The sequence below is a fragment of the Pundamilia nyererei genome, unplaced genomic scaffold, assembly GCF_000239375.1.
Source record: "Pundamilia nyererei isolate P.nyererei 1_Seehausen unplaced genomic scaffold, PunNye1.0 scaffold00134, whole genome shotgun sequence".
NCBI classification, from domain to species: domain Eukaryota; kingdom Metazoa; phylum Chordata; class Actinopteri; order Cichliformes; family Cichlidae; genus Pundamilia; species Pundamilia nyererei.
Genome location: NW_005187535.1, coordinates 837,718 through 855,309, shown reverse-complemented (window position 1 = coordinate 855,309; position 17,592 = coordinate 837,718). Strand labels below are relative to the sequence as shown.

The 17,592-nt window shown below is 41.8% G+C and overlaps 1 protein-coding gene across 1 annotated transcript; it reads left to right on the top strand.

Annotated features, from left to right (window-relative positions):
- Positions 1 to 4,029: 4,029 nt before the first annotated feature.
- On the top strand, positions 4,030 to 17,588 carry slx4 (SLX4 structure-specific endonuclease subunit homolog (S. cerevisiae)). Its single transcript, XM_005743653.2, has 14 exons — positions 4,030 to 4,204; positions 4,456 to 4,967; positions 6,100 to 6,307; positions 6,753 to 6,983; positions 7,057 to 7,283; positions 7,989 to 8,284; positions 8,551 to 8,797; positions 9,164 to 9,333; positions 10,074 to 10,220; positions 10,602 to 10,771; positions 11,573 to 13,863; positions 14,766 to 14,865; positions 15,092 to 15,394; positions 16,881 to 17,588. Exons 2-14 carry the CDS (start codon positions 4,499 to 4,501, stop codon positions 17,218 to 17,220), a joined length of 5,199 nt encoding a protein of 1,732 aa, XP_005743710.1. The 5' UTR covers positions 4,030 to 4,204; positions 4,456 to 4,498; the 3' UTR covers positions 17,221 to 17,588.
- Positions 17,589 to 17,592: the final 4 nt, after the last annotated feature.

Below are 17,592 nucleotides of genomic sequence, written 5' to 3'. Positions count from 1 at the left end.
TTTTTTTTTTTTTCTTTTTTTGGAAACTGTAAAATATTTTGTCTCTGAATTGGGCCAGGTTTTTGTTATCTTCACAAGCTGTCATTCCTGGCAATTGTAATCTAGTGTTGTACTATTACTGCAAGAAGATGCGTTCAGGGACAATGACCGCTCCCATTCTTTTTGTGTGTATGAAGAGCACTCATTTGTATTAAAGTAGGAAATGGCCTGCAGCAGTTTGTGTAAACAGGCATGTATGCAGGAGCACATGAAGACACTGACACAAACCCTCACCGTCACTAAAGCCGCGTTTCCACCACAGGAACTTTTTACCAGGGACTAGGGACCATACTTTCAGTTACGTTTGGGGTAATTATTTAACCCCCCACCAAAAAGGTCCCTGCTTTGGGTGGTTTTGAAGCGCTGAACATTTCTGATTGGAGTACCCGTCTTTACCACCAACTCCAGGGTGTAAAAGCAGCCGTCTCTTTTTATTATGTCAGCGGATTTTTTTCCCAATTTTTTTCTTTTGCTTAATTTTCACGGGCCTTTTAAACATTTTTTATTTCCTTGGAAACAAAAATTTCTGTGACTACGACTTCCGGGTACTTTTGGGTGGACACGCGGCTTAAGAGATATACAGCTGATTGGTTCACCAATAAGGACTGCAGCCTACAACTCAGTGGCCTGGAATTTGGAAACGTCTTGCAGGTGTAGAAAGTTGTTGCTTTGACATTAAAAAGAATTTGTCATACTTTTTGTCATACAAATGTTGTAAAGTGTAAAGAGATTGTGAGAAAGAGACCAGCCCCCTAAGCTGAGGTGGAATGAGCAGTGGTTGTTTGTAGGCAATGTCTCTGATGCTGCCCAGTTCTCCAAATTTTACACTAAGTTGTGTGCTATCAGGGGATGAAGGGCACATTTGAGATTCACCTGGAGGAGAACTAAATGTCATCAACCCTCATTCCTCTCACAAAAAAAAACTTGAATTAGGGGGATTTACTTTTTCTCCTATTGTAAATCAAGTTAAGCAAAATACTATAGATATAAGGAAGAGCAAATGAAATCACTGTATAAACTGGTAAAAGACTCATTTCTTACTTATATACCATATTGTTAAATAAACTGTGTGCAACAGAAGAACTCCAGTACTCTGTTGACTAAATAATGAGGCACCACTTCCTCCTGTTGGTGTGTATTCATTTGTTTCCGGTGTTACATTACCAGCAACGACTGTTCGGTTTTCATGTCACCTAAAAAAACATTTATTTTAACTTTAGTCCTCATCCTGAGCTTTTAAAAAGATGGAGTTGAATTGTTGTGTTTAGTAAAATGATATGTATCGATGCAGCACTTTACAAATAGTGACCGATGCCTCTTTTCCACCCATGTGAATCTGGTGCCTGAACTAGAACCGGATTCATGCATTTTCCACCAAAGCCAGACTATTGTCAGCAAAAATTGGCACTTGGTTTTATTATTAGCAGGAATGTAAGACCCCCTTCTTTCAGTCGAAGTGCAAAGCATTAATAAGTAACCTGCTAGGCTCTACAAAAAGTCTAGTGAGAACCTGTGCGATTACAGAAAATACTCATTTTAACCACTATGTCAGGTACACATTTGCTAATTTTTTTAGTGTTTTAGATTGAACAAGTTGCTGGAAACATTCCTCGGAGACATTTGTTACATGACGGCATTGTGCAGCACATTCACAATGGTCTGTGAAACCTGTTAAGTACATTTTAGTGCACTAAAGTAATTGTCATTTAGAAGAAAATAGTCTCAAATTATAAGAGCTTTATAATGTGCATTAACCTGCTAAAATAGCCATTAGAAGACGGAAATACTGGTCATAAAGACATGGACATAACGAGCAACAGTAGTTCAGGTTGGCTGTACCATATAAATAATGGGTGATTGGTGCTAAGCAGTCCAATAAGACATCCACCACACCATTCAACCACCATCAGCATCGAGAGTTGTTACAATGCTGCATGTAGCAAAGGCTACATGCATAAAAGGGGAATCCAGACACTGATTTTACCCATTTGTTTGTGTTTTGGCTACCACCTTATTTGTTCTTTGCAAACAGAAGTGGTGGAATGATGGATTGCAGGTGGGTGCAAATTAATACCCTAAAAGGATAGTGCTGCTTAGTGGCTCAAAGTAATCATTAGTGGAGGAGTCAGACTTAATGGATATAGCTGTATGTGGCTACACCCATAATTTTAGATGTTAAACTTTTTAAAAAAGTAAGTTATTTAAAAAAAAAAAAAACAGTCCTTATGAAAGAGTGTAGAAATCTGTAGGGTGCGATTTTGATATAAGGGGAACTGACTCACGATTGCAGTGTAGATGGCCTTGTGGCTGGTGGAGGAACTACAATTTTTGGCACTTCGTGTTTAGGTTAATTTTTCAGTCCCAGATGTGACCTTACAATCTGAATGTGGCAGCATCAAGACTCATCAGAGCAGGTAATGATTTAGCAGTTGTCTGTGTGTCTGCCGGTGCAGCATAATCACATCCACACAGCTGCACAAATATGAGTTCTGGTTCTTTCTCTTAAAAGACAGCTTGTTTGGCACTCCATACAAATGTTTCTGATCTTCTGGAGATCATTCTGGTTGCAAAAGTCTTGCACTGAGTCTCTGCCACTTAAATGGCTGTGGGAAATATGCTGTGATGCCCAGTTGGTGAAGTCACACTCATATAGCAGCCAGTTAGAATCTGAATGTTCATTTACAAAATATATAAATTGCATTAAGAAGTGAAAGTGTAATGAAATTTTCAGTCAGGTAACATCATTTAGTCTCTGTCTCAAATTCAAGTCATGAGGTTTGGAAAGATCTTTTAAGTGTGTATTACTGGAGTCTTTTTCTTTAAAAAGTCTGATGTCTGAGTCGGTGTCTGTCCCTCTGTGTAAACTACAGGCACAGAAGTACACTTAGACACAAAGAAGTAAACTATAAACTCCTCTGTGTATAGTAAATCTTACTGTAGATTTACCTCTGCAGATTTATACGATGTATCTGAATTTTCTTGCTTCCTACATGCCTTCACATTCTAACAGTATTCATCAAAGCCTATCCACTCACCAGTCGCTATATAAGTCATACCTTGCTAGTACCTGTTTTGACCCCTGTGCATTCAGAACTACCTTAATTCTTCACAGCAGAGATTCAGTGAGGTGCTGCAAAGATTCCTTCGAGATTTAGGTCCATATTTTGATGACGGCATCGCACAGTAGCCGCAGATTTATCGGTTGCACATCCACGATGTGAATTTCTTGTTCCACCACATCCCCAAACTCTGGTGACTGTGGAGGCTATTTGAGTACAAAGAACTTATCCATCCGATATGGATAAAATCTTTACACTGTGGTCATAAAGTGATGGACATGATCAGCAACAGTGCTCAGGTAGGCTTTGTGAACTTCTCCATTAGCTAATCTGCTTCAAGGTGTCATGCGTGCAGAGATCCACTTCCCTCGGTTGCAACAGCTGTTTGAGTCATTGTTGCCTTCCTATCAGCTGGAACAGTCTGGCCATCCTCCGCTGACATCAACAAGTTCCAGAGAACTACCACTAACTGTATATTTTCTCTTTCTCGGCCCATTCTCTACAAACCATAGAGATGGTTGTTTTGGAAAATCTCAGCAGTTTCTACATACTCAGACCATTCCGTCTGGCGCTAACAATCATGTCGCATGCCAAGTCACTTAAAATCACCTTTCTTTCCCATTGTGGTGGTATGGTTTGAGCTTCAGGTCATCTTGACCATGTTGACATGTGTAAATTCATTGAGTTGCTGCAGTGTGATTGCTTTAAGGAACATGTTGATCAAGCCTGGGTCTTAAACTGGTTTTTAAAAAATCATTATTTAGTTTAAAATAATAAAGTGTTGGAAATCTTTAATAAAGCGTTTATAAATGATTACATTAAACTGTTATTTACGGATTCCGTCCAGTCACTCGCTTTAGTCACATGACCTCGACAGCAGCCAGTTATTCGTTGCATTCACCGTCACATGACCGGAAGTTTTAAATGAAGCGGTTTGGGGCGTAGCTTTGAAATGAAAACAAGTGTTGTTTGCTGTCTTCTACGCTTTTTAGTTAATAAAAAACTCTATAGAATTACATATGGTTTTAAATGAATGAAAATAAACTCTTCGGCGGCCTCTGTAAACAATGAGGCAGAAAATTAAACAGTTAATTCATCAAATATGGGTAAGTATAGAGGTGCTAGCATAAGTAGCTAGCTGTTGTTTTCACTCCATACCTTTTGTGGCATGATTTGTCAAACATCTGTGCCACATATAACTATTTCCATTTGTCTCAGTGTGCATGTAATTATAGCATCGCTGTTTTTATTTGAATACAGAATTACCCGCGCAAAATTTACTTACATGCAAATTAAACCTTTTCCCTCCATCGTTTCACATCAGTGGATCCAGCTTAAACTAGTTGTCTTTTTGCAGGGTGATCGTAAAAGCCTCTTATTGCGAAGAAAAATACAGTATAATGGATGACTCGGACCAGGATTTTGAAGATTTCAGCTCGAAGCATCTAAGACGAGTCCGCAAGAAACCAGGTGAAGCCAGACAGGCGAGGAAAGCAGATAAGCAGACCTCCAGTCAAGCAAGCGAAGAGGATAAGAGAAGGAGAAATAACAAAAAAGCTCTTAACTCTATCAAAAGGCTATCTTGGACGCAGCCTGCTTCTGCTGCTGGTGCTGGCGATGATGGTGGAGGAGAAACGCGTGTGGTCAATGGAGAGGCTGGACATCAGTCAGGGGATGCTTGGCCATCAGCTGAGCCTTTAAAGGAAGCAGGGCCAAGTCCTCAAAGCGGCCTAAGAGCGAAAGACAAAGTGCTCCTGAGGATGAAGCAGTTCAAGAGAGATAGTCCACAGAAGATGGTGCATAAAACTCACATCCAACCAGCAAACCACGAGAACAACTCTACTCCTTTTACACAGCAAAAAAATCAGGGTGAGATGACAGAATCCTCTCCAGTCTACTGCATCCCTTACTTTGATGTGCTCTCTTTTCCTGCTCAGTTTTTGTTTTTTCATTAGTTTTCTTTGTGTTGTGTTTGTGTTCAATTTAGGTTCAGGCAGTTTAGAGTGGGTTAGTTTTTATAGTTAAAATGTTTAGCTTTGGTTTTTATTATATTCAGTTTTCCTTTGTTATCTAATGGGTGGTATTTGTCAGGGGCAAGAATTGCCAGGCTCAGAACTGCACAGTAGGGAAATACAACAATATAAAAATATAAATCTCTGCTCTCTGGATTAACAGATGCACAAGAGTCTGATCAAACTGGCTGCAATAACAAATTTGATCAAACTGACAAAATCTGAAGACATTTGCTTTACATTCTTATTTTATTTTACTTAGTTTAGATTTTATTTTTATATTACATAATTAAAAGTTTTTTTGCATACCAAGTTTTAGCTTTTAGTTCAGTTTAGTTTAGTTTACTTAACTATAATAAACATACACCTTCTTTCTTATGCTTATCCAGTTCAGGTTTATAGGGTTGAAGCTGTTTCCAGCTGTTATAGGGTGAGAGACGGGCTACACCTTGAACAGTAGAGGTAGTAATGGTGAATGAGTTTAAATACCCGAGTTCAACCATTAAAAGCAATGAGCAGTGCACAAAAGAGCTGAAGAAGACAGTGTTGACAGGATGGAGTGTTTGATGGTGAGTGTCAGGGGTGATTTGTGACACAAGGATAGTATTAATCTGCCTGACAGTCTAAACATGGCAAAAGCAGCAACATTATGAAGACAAAGGTAGACCTTATAAACACTGTAATATTTTATGTAGGGTTTTTCTGTGTCTGTATTGATCTGAGACATATTTTTTCCCAAATTTTACACTTTAAATTTCCGTCATTATATTTCAGTATAGGCCATATAGAATTTACCTTCATAAACTGTAGACTGCTGACAAACTACTAACAACCTGTTACCCAGGGACTGGGGTCTATCGTTGAAAAATAGGAAATGTGGCCCATACCTTTTCCTTATTTTGAAATCCTGTTTTCTGAAATGTTGCTGTGTTATTCTTGCTATCCCTCACTTTAACCCGTATATTTCTCTGTCTCCGGGCTGTTCGCAGATACTCCAGATACCTTCAGCTCTGCTCTTCCTCCAGAGCCTCAAGACAACGATGAGGCTCTTGCTCTGCAGCTGCAGCAGGAGCTGGACAGAGAGGCAGCGCAGGCCCAGATTGTGGACTTGGAGGATGGAGGGCTTTTCTTCTGTCAGATTTGCCACAGAGACTTAACACACATGACAGCAGAGGGTCGCACACAGCATCTTAACAGGTCTGAGGATTTTGATTGCATTTTAGATGATAGCTTTACATACTAGTGGACACACAGGGAGGCTAAATGACATTAAAAAGTTTGTCTTCACTGTTACAGCACTGTAAGAGAGTGTTTATTGGACAAGTAGCCTCCATGTGGAGTTCAAGGATTCCACTCATTGAGTGCACCAAGTTGCATTTAAATGATTTGTTGGAAAATAAAACAATACCTTTTCTAATTTTCAGGTCATAACTTCATAAAGTATAATGACAAACATCTGATTAAAATAATGAAATCCTGGGGTTATAAGAGTTTTCCACAAATAAAAAAAATCATCCTCAGTTTCTGTGTTTTACAAAATGTTTGATTTCTTTGCAGATACATGAACTCTTACCTAAAGTGTCTCTCTGAATAATCAGAATATATATATTTTTTCATTTTTGTCAAAAATCTCTCTGTACAGGTGTTTGGATGAGAGTGAAAAGAGTGGCCCTGCGGCTCCTGCACCTCCTCCTCTACCACCTTCTGGTGTTCCTGATTGTCCCATCTGTGGTAAGAAGTTCAAGTCTCAGAAGAGCCGCTCGGTCCACTTGAAGCGCTGTTCTTCAGATATGGACGTCTCACCGGCTGTGCTGATACAGGCTCTGCAGAGACAAGCTGAGGAAACCCAGAGTGCTGCCACTGCTAATTTACTGTAAGTCAGACGATAACTTTGTTGCATAACTAAAAGATAGATGACATCTAACTCTAGCCATTTTCTTCTTCAGCATTCAAGCTGTGGGCACCAAAAGGAAAGGCCCAACCAAGCCAGGCCTGCAGGCACGGAAGAAGCCCAAGAAAAAGCCTGAAGCCCTGGATGAAGAGACCATGGTGGCTCTGGCTCTGTCCTCCTCCCTGCTGGAACAAAAGAAAGAGGAAGAGAGGCAGTATCACACAAAGACTGGCACTTCTCACACGTCAGTGACTCAAGATCTGAAGTGGAGGCCAGACGCAGGTATCTGTGTTTTTCAAAAAGCAGGGAGAGGGGAGAAGATAAATAAAGATAGATAAAACTCGAGTACCAAATTCAAATCTTCTCCTACAACAATTTCTTGTTCCAGCTTCTTATTCTGTCACACCTCAGAAACGTGCAGCTCCAGAGACAGAAATGCCTGCATTAAGCAAGGTCACAGGAGGAAAAGCCCAAAGTACAGAAGAGATAAAACACATTTACATTTACTGAATTCCCAACTCAGTTTTCAAAGTCAGAAACTTAGGTGTGGTTTATTAATTTGACATTTGAGCTTTAGTTTAATATTTAATTATCAACACACCCTGCAGCCAGGATACCCTGCCTTTGATCTTGGTTTAGCTTTGTCTCTAATAATGATAGCTGATCAGGACCGGTCATTTCTCAGTTATCAAACCAAGTCAGAATAAATACCAGTAACAGCTCAAGAGCAAACGTGAGCAAAGAAAAGGTTTAACAAGGAAGGTTTTCGTCTTGTTTTGTCAATGAGTAACAAATATTTAACAGTACAGTTGGTAGATTGTGGGTTTGCATACCTGTTGCTGTTTTAAAGCCCTGCAGCAGTGTATATGTGACTGTCTATTAGATATTTAATAACTAAAAGGTTACATTAAGTTGTTTTTTACTCAAATTTAATGAGGAAATTTTCAAATATCGGCAGCACCTAAATCCTCTGCTCCCCTCGTGCAGGTAAAGGGCGTGGAAAGAGAAAAAAAGGAGTCGTCCCTCGCCCTGCTCCATTACTTCTCATTCAGGATGCTGAGGGGGCACTGAGGAGGTTGCAGGAACGTGTTTCTGCTCTTCTCCTGCGCAGCCCTCCAGACTGTCCCCCAACCCCACCTCGCAGCCCCAGCACTCTGCATAGCTGGAGCGGTGCTGCCCCCCTCTGGGAGAAAAGCCGACTGCTTGACGGAGACTCCAGCTGTCTGTCTGATTTCTATGTTCCGGAGCTCAGGGAGTTCTTCTCACCCTGGGTATCAGCAATGGTGAGTGAGACCAAAGACATGTTTATTTTTTATTGTGTTATTGCGTCAGTTTTCAACTAAATGGAGGATTTAATCAATTCGATTGAATGGAAGCACCTCTTTTGATCATTTGTTTTAATCAGATGCAACTTTAAGCACAGATAAAACTGTTGAGAGAAAAATGTTGTGTTTTGGAATCACTAATGGGTCCCAGTGGATCTTCATACTGAGAAGAGTGTGATCTTGCATGTCTTACAATATCTGACCAAAAACTCCTCCACTTCTAGACTGATGCAGCCTCAGAAGGCTCCAGCGACAAGCCCGAGTCTTGTGTTCAACCTGTGGCCAAAGGAACTCCCACCACTGGGTTCAGGACCTCCATCCTACCATCCTCTGCCAAGACGGCTTCCTGCTCCCCGGCTCCCTCCACGCCCGGTACAGGGCAGCTCTCAGTGAGCAGTCAGGTTCTTCAAGACCTGATGGACCTGGCTGACGAAGGCATGACACTCACACAGTATGGATACACAGCCAAAGGTAAAACACGCGGACAGAAATTATGTCCTAAAACATTTTTTTATTTAAAGTGGAGCAGCATTAAAGCCTTACCTAATGTGAAAATTGTACCAATAAGTTAACTGACAGTTTGATATTTTATATGATATAAAATTATGATGTTATTACCTGTAGAGTTTAATTTGAACATTTAAATAAAAGGCAAAGCGCCTAAAATATGGTGAACACATCACATACACACCTTTGTTCACTGTCTTCTGTTCTTGCTGTGTATGTTGAAGAAAAACTAAAACTGTGGGTGTTGGTTATATAAGTTTTATAAACATTTTATAAACATTTTAACATCGTGCTAAACATGAGGCTAAACTATTTAACCTTTTTTTGCAGACAACGCCAGCGAGAGCGGCTTCATCCAGGAGGAATCAGAGGAGCAGGCTGACCTCTGTGCCAGTGGCTTCCTGCCAGAAAGGGCCCACACGCATGCTGAGGAAAGACATAACCAAGCGATGACAGCAGCTGAGCAACCAAGGGAAAAAGTTGGAGACAGCCACCTATCAGTAAGATGTTTCTTAACATTTCCATTATGTTCATCAATTTCATCTAACCAAATCTTTTAAGTACTATTTTTGTAGGACTGCTTTATTTTCTTTTAGTTAGATCTGTAGTAAGGTCCCTAGATGTTGTCAGGCCAAGTGTAATCTGGCCCTCTTGTTCTGGAGTATAAACAAGGGTTTGTTGTAAAAAGCTGCCAAATATAAAGAGTCGCCTCCAGATATTTTATTTGAGTGAACAGTCATACGGCTACTTGTCAGTAAGTTGTCCAATAAAGATACCTCATACGCTGGTACGAGCCGCTGTGCTGGTGAAGAGCAGCCACACGACCTGGGCACCTTGCAGTCATTGATTTGACCATAAACTCATCTGAATAACAAAGTATTTATAGAGTCAAATTTGAGCCCACCTCTCTCGCTCAAACTGGGTCATGCAGCAGGACAGTGATGCAAATCTGCTAAAAAAAAGAGTCAAGGTGTTGCAGTTGGCCCAAAATTCAAATCTCAACCTGATTTAAGTGCTGTGGCGGGAACTTGCCAACTAATTCCCACAAACCTTAATGAACAGAAGCAATGTTGTATGCAAACCATTCTGCATGCTGCAGGCTAACTTTGTGATGACACAGTTTTTAAATCACCTTAATTCATCGTGTTCTTTTAAAGCAATAATTATAATAAAATAAATATCAGGACCTAAATAACATGTTAACTTACGTCATTGTATTGTGATGGTTTTCCCCCTGTAGGTAGCGCTGTCCACATTGGCGTCAGACCTGAGCAGCATGGTGAACAACCCTCAGCTCAGTGATGTCCAGCTCCAGGTGGACAGTGGAGAAGTCTTCTTTGCACATTCCTTCATGGTGTATGCTCGCTGCCCCCTGCTGGCAGAAATGGTAAATCAGTTATTACTGTGTTGCACATCAAAGCTCTGCTGATGTGCAACACCAGGGACGCATTATTATGCATATTGTTCTGTCATGTTTTGCAAGTATGAAATATAATCTAATTAGTGTAAAAATTGAAGCAAGTAGTATAAATAATAATAGTATGATTGTAAGCGGTAATTAAAGGTCTACACTGATGCATACTGTGGTGTGCGATGCTCCAGGTTGAGATTTCATTTTGCTTGAAAGAATAAGCCGTGTGAATGTGATTTTATTTCAATGCTTTAAAAACAAATTGGGAATTTTGTTTTGGTTAAAGTTGTTTCTTTAGTTTCTTATGAATTAATTCAGCTTTTTCAGAGTCGATTTGCTCTTCTGCTCACGTCACAGATGCATGAAAGTGGTTTTGGGGTTCAGGAGGAAGGCGTGCCTCCTGCTCAGAGGGTGTTGATCAGCGACGTCCCGGCCCAAGCAGTGTTTGCTCTTCTACAGTATCTCTACACAGCCCACTTCTCCTTACCGGCATCGCTGCAGCCTCATGTGCTGGAGCTGGCACGAAGGTACTAGGAGATGGAGGATGTAAAGTCCAAAGCACAAAATACAAAGCAAAAGTTTATGCGTGCAGCAGTGGCATAAATACATGCAGACTGAAAATGAGAGAGAAACAAAACAAAAAAAAGAATGCCGCTCGGAGTTCCCCTAGTAGCCCGGGGCAATAGTGTCACAACGATGGGGCGGTTCAGGGTCACCTGAACCAGCAATTACAGTATGCCTTATTAAAGAGGGAAGTTTTAATGGCAAAACCTAAAACTAGAGTGGATGTCTGCTCCCACCAAAAAGCTCAAATGCCTTAAACAGTCGATATTTCATCCTATAAACCAGGATCTTGTTTGTTGTCTAGCTTTGTTCTTTATTAAACAGAGCTGGTTCTCATAATTGCACTTAAATTAGAAGCCCAGATGTTTGTAAACATATACACATGGGAAACATCTGGAGAATGCAGTCAGGATGTGGTTCGCAGTTGTTCTTTCTCACATGTAGGACACACGAGGAGACGGCGTACATGTGAGAGAGCGTGTTGGAAGCTGGCAGGTTTGACTGTGATGTGACTGAGTCAGATAATTGACTTCTCTCATACAGCTGCTTTAGATAAGCTGAGAAAGGTTCAGGGCTCTAATGCATGTGTGAAAAGAACTTCTGTTAAGAGTTTCCATTTTTTTAAATAAAACATTAAAATCATATAAAAAACAATACTTAAAAAGTATTATTCTTTTTGATGTTTTCTGAATTTCATGTAAGAACTCTTAAAATTTGACGCTGTTGTGAAAGCTTCTTCCTTTCGTTTCTCTTTCCTGTTTCAGGTTTGACTTGCAGGAGCTACAACAGCTTTGTCATCTTAGGCAAGAGGAGACTCTGAGAGACGAGGGCAACTACTTAACCCAGGAGGAGGAAACAGACCAGGCCTTCATCGAGCTCCTCCGCTCCATGTGGAACGAAGATGATGCTGACGGTGACGACGGGGAAGATTCAGACAGAGGAAGAGATGAAGGCCTGGAAGTGGATCATCAAGCTGATGAGGTCACGTCAGGCGATAGAGAGATTCACGAAGAGAAAGTGAATGAGGAAGAGTTGGAGGAGATCTATGAGTTTGCGTCCACGCAGAGAAAGAGGGAGGAGGAGAAGGAGGAGGAGGAGGAGGAGGAGGCGCTAGATGAGGAAGAAGATGGAGAAACTAAAAAAAGCTTAAGTGACAAAAAGCTGCAACCTGACTTTCAACGTGAGCCCGACCCCAGCCTGGATCGCAGCTACAGCCGTCTCTTTTCAGATTCGTGGGGGGTGTACGAGGAAGCAGAGCCTTCCTCCTTAGCTTCTACCTCTGGTCTGCCAAAGGTGCACCTTTCTCAGCAGTCCCCTTGTAAACCATCATATGAATTTTCAGGGAGAGCTTTGCTTCAGTCTTCAGCAAGTGTAGTTAGTGATCCTTCCATCAGTCCTCCACCAGGGACATCCAACTTGCCAGTTCCAGGTGTGTCCCCTGGACAAGTAGGTGACATGGGTGGCAGTGGAGACAAAGGAAAAAATCCAGTTGAATTGAAAATGCCCAAGAAAGATCTATTGGAAGACATGAAGCGAGAAAGCCAAGGTCGTTCTAGTATTTGCACCCCTCATTCTCCTGATTCAGCCCAGAAAAAAGACGAACCTGAGCTCATAGTTTTGTCAGACTCCAGTGAGGAGCTTGAGGGGGATGTTGCTGTTCTTAGTTCCCGTAGCCCCTTACCACGTTCTCCCGGTTATACAGAAATCAAATCCAGGCACAACTCAGCACCCAATGAACCAGCTTTGAATAAAGAGGCCAGTAGTTTGGGGCACAGTGCTGGTGATCAATTAGACTGTTCTCCAGAAGTTTCCTGGCTGATCCCGTCCACACCTGTCCGTCCTGGCAGCGGCACCAGGAGCAGCTCCACTCAGACCAGAAGCAGCATGTGCAGGACGCAGCTGTTTCGGAGAAGTCAAACATCCCCATCATCACCCTCTGTTTTTTCTTCTCCTACTCTTAAGAGCACCCTTCACCCCTCCAACAGTGAAACCAAGGATTCTGCCGACACTGACCAAATGAAGGGTAGTGTCTCCAGGTTGAAGATAGAAAGGAACTTCAGCTTTTCTCCAAAAAGAGAGAATAGTGATGATTCAAGGAACGATGGAGAGCGATTCAAAGTTCCCCTGCCTCAGCCTAAACTGTCAAATCTCTCAAGCTCGACTCACCTTGATTCTCTCCAAGCTTCTTCAAAGCGTGATATTCCTCTTCAGCGCCAGCCCCAACCTTACAGCAGTACTCCCTTACAAACGGAGCTCCACCATTCCCCTATGCGTCTTGCTTCCTCCCTGCTTCACACTCATCCCAGTAAGCAGAACTCAATGGGTCAGAAAAGGGAGAGAGCACCATCAGATAGCCCAGAGAAAACAGACCTGGGGAGCTTTCACCTCTCCCCTTTGTCTGACCCTTCAGGCCCACGCGCTTCGTCTTCTCATAGTTTTGAAAGTTCACCAAAGCTCACCGTGTCCTCTAGTCAGAGTCGACGTTCTCTTAATTCCAGCATTTATGAAAAGAGGTTAAGGAATGAGAAGGAAGGAAGAGAGACAGATTCCGATCATACTGAAGAAATGTTCAATGAAGGACAGGAGGGAGAAATAAAAATAGAGGCAGATGTTGAAGAATCTAGTTTTCAGCAGATTTTCATGGCCATGGATGAGCCTCCCATAGCGTTCAATGATTCATGGGGACTCGATGTGTGTGTAGACGCTGATCCAGGATGCTTCAGTCTGAGGCTGGAGGACAGCGGGCAGCGAGAAACAGCCCAGTCGTTAACCTCTCCCACCAGTCGACCTGAATCGTCCAGACACAGCAGCGAGTCTTTAAACCGCTGTGGTGGCGTGACTACCCCTTCCACACCTAAATGTCACAGCTCTCAGGTGCACGCAGGTCCCTCCATCACCACGTCCCCACCTAAAGCCAAATTGCTGACCACACCAGAGATTGACAACGGCCTCCTGGACTCCAAAATATGGGACAGCTGGGAAGAAGAAGAAGAGGAGGAGGAACACCTTCCTCTCTCTAAGAGGGTGAACCCCTCAACCTATCATAAGACCCCAGGTAAGTATTTCTATTGTGTAATTTGCCAGCATAAATATAAACTGCATATTACTAAATAATATTTGTTTTAGCCTAAATTATAAAAACCATCCCAATATGTATCAACAGGTCTTAATTTTTATTAAATATCCTCCTCTAATACATAATTTATACTAGAGTTGCTTCAAAATCTAATCAGATTCTTCACTCTACCAGACAACCTGTGCCTGAAGTAGAAAGTTATTGTCTGTATTCACAGGGTTGTACATGCTGTACCTTGTGGTTGGGATGACAAGCCTGCACAGGGCTACACATACTATAAAAACCAAGAGAAATATAGACAAAGTAGTGCTATATACAAACCACAAAAAGACAGATAATTATTATTATTGACCACAAGTTCTCAAACAGCCTCCACAATTAATTCAGTTTGTTTTTATTTAAAAAGCACCAAAAAAAAAAAATAGGCATCTCAAGGCACTTTATATTTTAAAGTCGAGACTCTGCAACATTAATTAATGTTGTGCTCGTTAACTTTAATAAGCACGAACTTGTTAATTGTGAAAGAATGTTATATCTGAGCCTCATTTCAAGGTTAAAACCAAATTGACTGGTAAAAGTTTGAAGTATTGATTAAATTCAAGTGGAAAACAAGGAATAATGTGTTGTTTGGGGGCTTATTGCTTTATCAGGTTCATTTTATCTATATTGTTTAATATCACCAATTCATTTAAATGCTTTACAATTAGTATAACTTAAGATATGATTGCGGGCTATTACAGATATGTTGCTTAATTTCTGTTGAATAAATAATTAGTTGGGATTTTTTAAAGGACTGCACGCACTTGTCTTCTATTTATGAACTTCTAGTGTAGAAATTAGACTTTATGCCTAAACAGTGTCTTCTTCTTGTGTTTCATCAGTGTCGTCTCACAGCAAAAGGCAGCGCACCTTGGTGCCCATCACTCCCATGCCCCACTACTCTGACATGGACACGCCGGAGCTCAAGAACAAGCTCAACAGGTCAGTTGGTTCACTCTCATCCTCTCGTTAAAGATTAGATACAAGGCCAAGTTTTTTTTTTCTAACTAATCACAGCGATTAAGTGAGGTATCTATCCGATTAGCTCCCCTGGTGTCACTGTCAACGCAGTCTGTCTGGCTCTGCTCGCTGTCAGGCTGTTTTCCTTCTGTCCATCTGTTAGTCCGTCTGTGCCTCGCAAATGCCTTTAACTTTCGCCTCTGTGCAGGTTTGGCGTTCGGCCTTTACCGAAGCGCCAGATGATCCTAAAACTGAAGGAGATCCACCAATACACACACCAGCTGGTCAGCTCAGACTCTGAGGATGAGGCCTCAGTCTCAGGAGCCACAGCTCAGATGAAGCCCCCTGCCAGCAGGCCAGTGTCCTGCGCCCAGACTGTGAAGTTTAAAGAACCCCGAGCACCTGCTGATGTGTGCCCTGTGAAGCACAACGGTGATGAGGTGGCAGAGCCTCTGTCCAACTCACAGGGCTCCAACACCTCCTCAGCTGGAGCCAGTGAAGAATCGGAAAGGTACTCCGCAGCGTGTAGATCATCTTAGGTGTTACATAACAGAGCGCTTGACTATAGACTCAGTCAGTGGCCTGTGTTCTCCAGGAGCCATGTTTCTGATGGATTCAGAGTTGCTCGCCTGTGTGCACCTGTACTAGTGTTGGTAACAAATCAAATGACATCAAAGGTTCACACCAAGTCATCTCTTGGCAGTCGTGAACATTCAGAAGATAATGTCTTAGTTTAAAGATGTGAAGTCCATCAAGAGTCGACACAATGCATGAGGATTGTGAAGAGGAGGATGTTAGACACCATTGCCCTCCTTCACAGCTGAATAGCACCAGTTTGTAACCTGCTATGGTCATTGTGTGTAATTTGCTGTGCTGTTGCCTCAGAATGACACCAAAGTGTTCACCTGTGTACATCACAACCCACAGCTATACAGAGGGTGCTTACATTTTTAGTGTTTTTATTAATTAAGCTCTAGAATGTTGTTTTTTGTTCCTACCTGGGAAAACAACAATGAATTTAGTCAGTAGTGAGTGCACAGCTATAAAGTCAAGATAAACAACCTTTATGAATGAGATTCTTTGGGGGAAATTTGAAATGTATAAAAATGCCATTTTGTGATTTAAAATACTTCATCTAATTATGTCCACTATCTAAAATTACATTAACAGAGTGGAGATAACAGCCATATAACGATGAGTCAAAGACTTGTGATGTTAGTGCTCCTGAGAGAAAGAGCTTAAAATGCACAGAATGGGGGAAAAGTTCAAAATGATGCTGATGTGATATAAACTTTATCAGCAAATGTGTTGAACGCTACTGTAAATTGCTTTTATATACTATGAAGCATTAATTCAAATTCACACACAGATATTCTATGATATGAACTAGAATTTAAGGTAACTTGCCTGAATGCTGTTTTTGTAACAGGTAACAGATCGGTGTGTAGAAAAGCACCACTACTCACCCGCTCAGTTCTCCTGGAAAATGGGATTACTGTAGTGACGCTTGGTGGTTGGATTAGCAGGGCAATAGTATTCAGGGACCTTTGGCTTCTTTTAACACAATTACAGTGTTGCACAGAAAGAACAGCAGCAGCTCCAGTAATGCAGGACAGAGAAAACAATCTGCACACATCCATCAACTGAGTTTCTGGATCAGATAATTTAGCCAATATCAGGAGTTGCTTTTAGCCCATTTTACAGGTACAATTCCTCATATTTGGGAGGTTAAAACTTGATTTCATTCATGTTTTGTGATTGATCATTTGGTGCCAACATGACCCCTTACACGCCTGGCTGGGGTCACACGACCACACAACTACTGACATGTGGCTGATTGGAGACATTTTGGAACCATTGAAGTAGCTTTCCAGTTCCAGCTGTTGCTTAGTGTGTGCACGTTTGACCCTCAGATATACAAGTTAGATACCTGACACTCATTTTAAAAATCAGACACTTAGTAGAGTCTATAAAATTAACCGCTTCCTTCTCATCAGGTCCAATCCAGAATTATGCATCTCGTCCGACGGCGACTCCGACAGCGATGGCGGGATTTCTGCCTCTCAAGCAGCGTCCCGGCTCCAGGATCGACTCAAAGCCGTGCGCTCCTTCATCTTGTCCGACTCAAAGCTGTACAGTCAGATCCTCCAGTATAAGCCTCTGGTTCTGTCTCAGCTTCAGGAGCAACTCAAAGCAGCGGGTATACGCCTGGGGGCCGCCAAGCTCATGGACTACCTGGACTCTCAGTGCATCACCTTCACCACAGCCAAGCCAGGCCGCGCCGCACCGAGCCGCAGGCGGGTCAAGAGGACAGGCAAGGCGGGCAAAAGTAGGTGAAAGAGAGGCAAGCAAGGAAGGAGGCATCACAGTCGCACTTTTAAACTCACTGCAAGAATGGTTTTATGTAGAAACTTAAAGATGGCAGATTTTATTTCTGTGCTTGGAACGTTTGTCTGAGAACTGAAAAGGCCACAAGAAAATCTAAATGATCAAGACAAAGACTGATTATTCCCAAGTGAGAACATCTTTAGTAAAAACAGGTTTATAACTATGTAAATATTGACACCGTTTCTCCAGGACCGGGTGTATTTTAACTGTTTTTTTTTCTGTCCCCCCCCCCCCGAATGTTGCATTTATTAAGAAAATAAATCAGATTAATGACGGCTGTAGTGTGGGGTTGACAAATGGCTGCTTTAGCCCCCTTCAGAC

Excerpts from the sequence above, each read along its gene's own strand:
- slx4 (XM_005743653.2), top strand. The coding sequence starts at position 4,499 with ATGGATGACTCGGACCAGGATTTTGAAGATTTCAGCTCGAAGCATCTA. Across the intron at positions 8,798-9,163 it reads GTATGGATACACAGCCAAAG|ACAACGCCAGCGAGAGCGGC; the intron begins GTAAAACACGCG and ends CTTTTTTTGCAG. Across the intron at positions 14,866-15,091 it reads CTCAAGAACAAGCTCAACAG|GTTTGGCGTTCGGCCTTTAC; the intron begins GTCAGTTGGTTC and ends GCCTCTGTGCAG.